The sequence below is a fragment of the Megalops cyprinoides genome, chromosome 19 (genome assembly GCF_013368585.1).
Source record: "Megalops cyprinoides isolate fMegCyp1 chromosome 19, fMegCyp1.pri, whole genome shotgun sequence".
NCBI classification, from domain to species: Eukaryota; Metazoa; Chordata; class Actinopteri; order Elopiformes; family Megalopidae; genus Megalops; species Megalops cyprinoides.
The window spans coordinates 26,992,474-26,999,870 of NC_050601.1; the positions used below are offsets into that span (position 1 = coordinate 26,992,474).

The window sequence follows — 7,397 nt, forward strand, 5'->3', positions numbered from 1 at the left end:
AGTTCTGTATTAGGCTACTAATGTGAGGCTAAAAGATTTGTTTGTGGTCCGTTAATAATGTGATTCATATAGCCAGTTAAGTTTGAGTAGGATTTATTAGACCAATGGACGCTTTATTTGCCATGGAAATGTTTTAGCAGAGACCTACCTCGATAAACTTTGTTGAGATAAACACCTGAGAAATTCTAACTCCTGTCTGCCTTCGTCGGAAAATTGCGCCGATCCACCCGCTACCACACGCAGCAAGGACAGCCTTTTTTAAGCGTCTGTCCATCGCGCGTTATGAGTATGGTTATCTGACCTTTGCTTACAACTGAAGAAGGATCGTGACGCAGGAGCGGGAACATCGGGGATTAACACGGTGAAACGCCCTCCTTTCCCCTGCACTGGCATCTGAAGACAGGCGCTGCTGCCGGCTATCGTCGCTCGCCGACTGAGAATGCTAGCATAAACATTAAACACACAGAGACAAAAACCCAGACGCTGACGCGCAGCGCGGTGCAGCTATTTTCTAACACCAACGCGTTCCCGCCATTCTGTCACAAAATTAGCTGCTAATTTCCGTCTTGATTCTTGGCGGCCAGTGCGAAAAACAATCTTGACAGTCTGTCTGAGGCTTATTGAATGGGCTACTGATCGGTCAAAAACTTCTTTCAGAATTAAGCACCATATGCATCTTTAACAGAACAGTATTAATTTCACCCCATTGCCACCAAATGCCAACCATAATAGTTCCGTTTTTGGAAATATTTATCATAGCTGTATGCCATGGTAGCCTATGTCGCTAAAGCAGAAACCTTTTGATGGCTTCAGATGAAAAGAGACCAATTTAAGAAAATACATGTCCTAAGGACATGATATTATTATTTTGTTTTGTTTTTAGCCTACATAAGACGCTGGTCATCTACTCAGACCTGGGCGAATCACATCCTGGTCAAATTAAATGCCGATTTAAAGGTACGAGCTACAGTGATGTTCATTAATCCATGCAACCATAATATTGCCTTTCTTTTATTTTTTTTCCACGTTCGTTTCTGCGATTACATTGTGTTGAATTATTTACTATGTCCTACATAATACCCACCTACCGTAGCCTACTAGATCCGCATCATCTCCGTTTTTAACATGACCTTCCATGTAACAGATGGACAAGTCTCCCGGCTTGGAGGTTAATGCCGTGTCAAGTTCAAATTAAAAGATCTAAATAAAGCGACAACGACCAAGTGTCTGTCATCTCCACGTCTGTTGTCCATTCTCCGACGAGCGAGTGTTTATTCAGCCGGCGGAAAAAGTATCGCAGTTGGGCAGAAACAGTCGGAGCAGCAGGGCGGATTGCAAATTTTGGTTTTATTTGAGTAACGATTTTCGTTAGGATTTTGGTTTATTAGGAGAGAGATGGTTTTTACTTTCAAAGATTACGGCTTCATTTTAGTTGATATCAAGACCATACTTCCTCTTTTACGACTCACTTAGTGTTGGTTTCCAACATCTGACAAAGTTCTGTTATTAATTTACATCTCAATACAGGACGTGGGCGTGTTTAAGCAGAGTCCGCTGTGGCTGCATTATTCAAATGAGCTGCGTTAACTTCCATAGCTTTAGTCAAACAATTTCATTAACATCCAGTCTGTGAAAACCTTAAATCACATCTATAGCTTGTATTTTCAAAGGCCAGACTCCACAATGTGTTCTATGTAGATACACCCCCTACTGCGACGTCCTACTATGGCTTGACTGATTAGGATATGACATTCAAATTTGCATAATTTTTAACTATTTGAAAATGTAAACTAACATGATGGAGAATTTATACTAGATCACATTCAAGAGGGTACACTTTGACATTAGTCCAAAATGATGATAGGAAGCCTTTGAATATTACAAACCAAACCAATGCAGACAACAAATGGAATAGTAATTTATTAGTCAAATGTCCAGCATAAAATCAAGTCAATATATTTTTCATCCTTCTGTCTTGATTCTGTTAAAAATCTGGCACATAGAGAGAGAATGTCATTCATATGTTTAATGCACTCCTTAATGTTGCAAGAACTCCAAACAAACCTTCTTGAAAAATGTAGGGTGTGAGAAAACAGGGACTAGCCTGTTGAAAAATGTGTACAGTCTGTGCACACAGGAAGTGCTTGAAGGGCACATATTAAGTCTGTGAAGGGCGCACAGGAATTGCACTGAGCCATGCACTGTGGCCAATCCTACTTGACCTGTCTGTACTTCCTCATATGTAACGCAATCGAGGAGGAGATCTCCGCACTTTTCTTGTTCTGGCCAAAATAGTCAACAAATTGGCCATCAGGACCAACCAGGTACATGATTATCGTGTGATCCACCTGAAATTGAAAAGGCACACACAAAACTGAACATGGCTAAAGGGCACATACAACTGCTCTCTGACAAACATTCATCAGCCCTGCACCTTGTAATCGCCTGTTAACCAATAATGTCTCACTGGAACCAAATGTTTATTGATAAGTTTTCTGAAAGAATCCAGTGTAACCTCAAATAAAGCACACAGTGGGTCAAACAAAGCATCAACCAATGGCCTTGAGGTAGATTTGTGCCTGTGTGAAGCACCATTTTCCCCAACTTGGGTTTTTTCACATCCTTCAGGAGCCTTCTCAGCACAGTGTGGTTACTTCATTAAAACAAAGGCAGACTTACAATGTAGTCGTTATCCTCATCCTTTGGGCCTTGACTGTAATACACTCTGTACGCACGGGAAACTGCATCCAGTTGCTCCATTGTCCCAGTCAATCCAATCAGTTTGGGAGAGAACTCTTTAAGGAGAACCCATCATTGGCAGAGGTTCCTATTCCTTACAGTCTCATCATGGCAAGATACATGCATACAATGCATATCACATGAGCCACAAATACAAGAGTATAGGTACAGGACAGCCAGTACGACACACGGAAAGCAGTGTGCAAGTATAAGCATCTAGCAGTGTTTAAGCGTGGACACAGTGTCTATTTACTGTTCTTAAGAGCAACATTTCAGCTTCATGCTAATATGTGCATAGACCTTTCCAATGACTTATAAGCACAACTTAATCATTTTGTATTATAGCATTCAAATGCTGCAGGACAGTCACTCAAAAGAGTAAAGTTACACAACCACAGTCATAGTGCCATGTGGTCCATACAGGATGAAGTGAGACTAGTATTTTTGGACCGTGGAAAAAAATTGTCATACAATGAAACAGTGAAGACCAAAGGTATAATAATCAAGCTTTATCATGTCAAGCTTTATCTCTAGTCTACCTTCCTCTCGATCTATCCTATTTATCCCTATTCTCTATTAAAAAAAACACCCTACACTAGCACTTAACTCAGTATCTTACTGACCTCTTGCAGTACAATACTACTCTTAGCAGTACACAATACTACTCTTAGCATTGTGATGCACTTTGGAAGTCACTCTGGGTAAGAGCAACTGCTAAATGATGTGATGTAATGTAATGTAGTGTAATAACTGACACATAATTATTATTCATATTCATACCTTTCACATAGGCTGACATGGCCTCTGGAGTGTCCCTTTCAGGATCAATTGTGATGAGCAGAGGTGTTAAATTTGGAAGAGATGGTATTCTGTCTGTATGAAAAAAATCCCACAAAATTCAACATCCACTGCACTTTCTACCTCTCTGCTTTCAATGCTTGAATGCTAACGTATTTATGCATGTCAAGATCCAATGTCAGCATCTGCTGCCATCTAGTGGTACAGCAGTGAAAATGATGCTCTCTGTTATGGTAAACAACTGGATCCATGTTTGAACTAATTACATCTACTTCACCCAAACAACACATTACTGAATTATTTCCCTGGCACAAGCCCTTAACCATGAGTACAAACAAAACTCATTTTACATATTACTCATATTATTCATTTCTATTATTGAACATTTATATTATAAGTGCATATTAACCAAAGCAACTTGGGTAAACTAGCTTACTACAAGGTGTGTAACTGCTATTGCCCACACAGGATTTGAACCTGCAACCTTCAGGTGCAGACAGCATAGCAGTAAGGAGCAAGACTTGTAACCGAAAGGTTACAGATTCAATTCCCCTCTGGGGCACTGCTGTTGTACCCCTGGGCAAGGTACTTAATCCAGAACTGTCAAAGTATATACTCAGTTGCATAAATGGTAACATGTAAAAAATAAAAAAAAAATTATAACCTATGTATGTTGCACTGGATAGGCGGATCTGCTAAATGCCAATAATGTAATGTAAAGGTGAAAAATTTAACCTTCTACCTACTACGCCACACTACTACAGGAGTGCTACTCATTACATGGGTTACTGTTTGATTCTTCATAAAGACAATTTCTTCCTACCGATTTCATCAACAACCTCAATCATTTTCTCCAGCTCATCTGGGCAGATATCTGGACAGTGTGTGAAGCCGAAGTATATCAGGATCCACTGGCCCAGGAAGTCTTCACTCTTCCTGGGTTCATTGTTGTGGTCCACCAGGGAAAATGGGCCTCCAAGTGCTGGCTTCCCCAACGACCTCGTCCTTTCTCTCTCAATCACTGTAGTGGGGGTATGCATGCAAAGGCGCAAACACACACAAAGGAAAGAACACTAGAAACAATTCTTTGTCTATTCAATGCATCAATACAAAGTCTGTTCGAAATGTACTCTGAGAAATACCACTGTTTACTGTATCTTACATTTATGGGACCTTATAGATTGAAATAAGTGTTTGAAGACAATGCGGATACCAATTATAGTTGTCCACAGTATCTTCACTATTTCATGGTCATGCCTCTGCAATAAAAAGAGCTAAAGCAGCATACATACAATACGTGCATCTCTAAGCAACTGGGCGAAAGATAAACTGAATGGAAATTATATAGTACCCACAGGCTGTGGTACCTGACTGCAGTGTGCAAGCACTCTATGCTTTCCCTTCATAATGACCCACATTAGTCAAGTATTTCACTCCAGTTTGAATGTACAGAATGTGCAGAGACATCAGTGGCTGTGGAACAGCCCTGTGTTTAAGGACTCACTTTCTTCCTTCTCCTTCTTGAAGTACTTCATCCCAGCCAGGAGTGCTCCACCAAAGGCAAATGTTACCGCTAACGACTTCCATGTCACCGGCTACTGGAGGGAAGGAAGAGAAGCTGCAGTGCATAAGAATGTGTATGCAATCTGCAGCGAGTGCGCCCTGGTGTGTGCACGTCCGACGCAGCAGGAGAGTGTGCACAGCAGAATGTGACGGTAAGTGAGTAGGCAGCTTGTGTGCCTGTCTGTGCCTCTGGGGTTCAGCTGAGTTAAAGGAGCTCTACACTTTGCCCCCAGTGTAAGACTTGTTAGCGGTTGGGCTTCATGGAGCTACCCCATGTTGTTAATCACTAGCTTGTCTCAACCAATCAACAGAGGTAGCTCTGCACAGGGAAGACACAATAGTTGGTTCAAATTGGTGAGTGACTGATGAAGGAATGAGAGTTTCACCCATTTAGGGGTTTGTGAAGTCTCACTCTCCCATTACAATGGTCAATCTCCTATCTTGCGTGAGGTACTGGACTGGTCCACTGAGTCACCTTTTATACCAGTACACAACAGCTCCCTCTGTACTACATCATGCACTACCAATCATCAGAGATCAACACACTGAGTATTGCATAATATGGATAGAAAATTACACATGGGTAATTAAATGGACTTTATATAACCTGTGTCTGTTCCTGTGTAGGTATGGTGTTTTCAGAGGTCTGGAAGTCAGCTGAGTATCCCTTGCTTGTTTAATAAAAACCATCAAGAAATGAATGAATGCTGTGAATTTCATCAGCACCCTCATATAACACCTTGTATGGTGCAGTTGTACAGTGGTGTGGAACACAACCATATGATCGTGTCATCGTACACACAATCCTTTTGTCAGAACCGAAAAGAATGAACCAATACTGAAATGGTCATGAAGAGTCTTTGAGCGCACGTCAGTAACTGAACACATACTTTGAAGATTATTACAACGCATGGCGACATCATGACTTCACAAAGGTACTCAGGTACTTCTGGAACGTCGTGTTGCACAGTATCACTAATCAGTTCATCTCCATGACTGCTTCACTTCACTGTTACACTCTATCAGCAATGAACTGCAGCATTACCACACGCCCAAAAACTACGAATTTCATCTCCCATAGACACTTTCGTGAAGCGTTGATTAACTAGATAGGCTATCATTATCATTTCAAGGAAACATTTCGATTTGTATCCGTACCCCAGTCTTTCTGTTCGATTTGTCACCGGAGTGTGGTGGCGGAGGCATGGAGGTGACTGATCTAAAGTTACAGTCGTGTCGAAGTAGGTTTTTGTGGAGTGCCCTGCACTCCAGGCTCCCGTGTGGGCTGTTGACCTGCGGGATAGCAAAGCAGAAAAGAGACAGTGAACCTTCGGATCCAAGAATTTTCAATACGCAATTAGATGTCCCTCATCTGCAACCCATAGCAATACGGGCTTCGCTTACGAAGGAAAACGAACCCCATTTTTAGCTAATGTGAAGTGAACACGAAATTACAGAGTTTACTTACCAGCCCATGTGATCTGTGGAGCGAGAAACCGGGACATACACACACGTTTCCCCTGGATAATCTGAGTGCACTACTCGTAAAACTGCAAGCAATGTGAGCATTTACGTTTTTCTGTAAAATAATACGATTCAGTATTCCCAGTTTTAAACTCGGGTTGCTGACTACTGACGCTAGAGCCTGTGCCATGGTGTGTTATCCTAAAACGTTTTTCGGAGGAAAATAAATGCGGAAGTTGATTCGCCGAAGGTTATCTAAGGCAGTTAGCTAATCGCGAATAATACCGGTGCAGAGTATCTACTGCTGATCCTGAATCAGGTTTAGCTTGTTCACATAATATTTTGGTTCATGGTCTGGGTTTTGTACGTCGACCCTGGATCAGATGCTGGCGACAGATTCCCCTGAGCCGTGAGAGCCACAATTGTACGTGTCTTCCTGTGCGAGTTTACGGTTCCGGTTTATGCTTTAATAGTTCCGGTGATGACCCGCTCTTTTAGGTCGTCCTGAAACGAACGCTTATAATAAACCATCTTGAGACAGGCAATACAGTTATCTATTTTCGACCAGTATTATCCTCAAACCGAACGTATAATTGTTTTCGTAAACAAATGAATAATATAGATTATGCGCAGTATTAATGTGCCAAATTTAGTATAAAGTAATTTTTTAAATGTAATTAATTAATTTTAAATAAAGTTATTGTATGGCCTAGAACAATTTTTTGAACAACTTGTTTAACTGATTTAGACAGTTGTCTATAATTCAGATGATAAAGTTCATGTTCCATATTTTAAAATATAATAATTTTAAATAAAAATTAACATTTATTGAA

The 7,397-nt window shown here is 40.9% G+C and overlaps 1 protein-coding gene across 1 annotated transcript; it reads right to left on the reverse strand.

Moving 5' to 3' along the window:
* Nucleotides 1-1,940: 1,940 nt before the first annotated feature.
* Nucleotides 1,941-6,983, reverse strand: LOC118794518 (protein SCO1 homolog, mitochondrial). The gene is made up of 7 exons (XM_036552778.1): nt 6,569-6,983; nt 6,259-6,393; nt 5,042-5,132; nt 4,361-4,558; nt 3,520-3,612; nt 2,680-2,795; nt 1,941-2,348 (listed from the first exon to the last, which is right to left on the reverse strand). Exons 1-7 carry the CDS (start codon nt 6,752-6,754, stop codon nt 2,214-2,216), a joined length of 954 nt encoding a protein of 317 aa, XP_036408671.1. The 5' UTR covers nt 6,755-6,983; the 3' UTR covers nt 1,941-2,213.
* Between the last annotated feature and the right edge of the window lie 414 nt (nt 6,984-7,397).

Excerpts from the sequence above, each read along its gene's own strand:
- LOC118794518 (XM_036552778.1), bottom strand. The coding sequence starts at position 6,754 with ATGGCACAGGCTCTAGCGTCAGTAGTCAGCAACCCGAGTTTAAAACTG. Across the intron at positions 3,613-4,360 it reads TGAGGTTGTTGATGAAATCG|ACAGAATACCATCTCTTCCA; the intron begins GTAGGAAGAAAT and ends TTTTTCATACAG. Across the intron at positions 2,349-2,679 it reads ATGAGGATAACGACTACATT|GTGGATCACACGATAATCAT; the intron begins GTAAGTCTGCCT and ends TTTCAATTTCAG.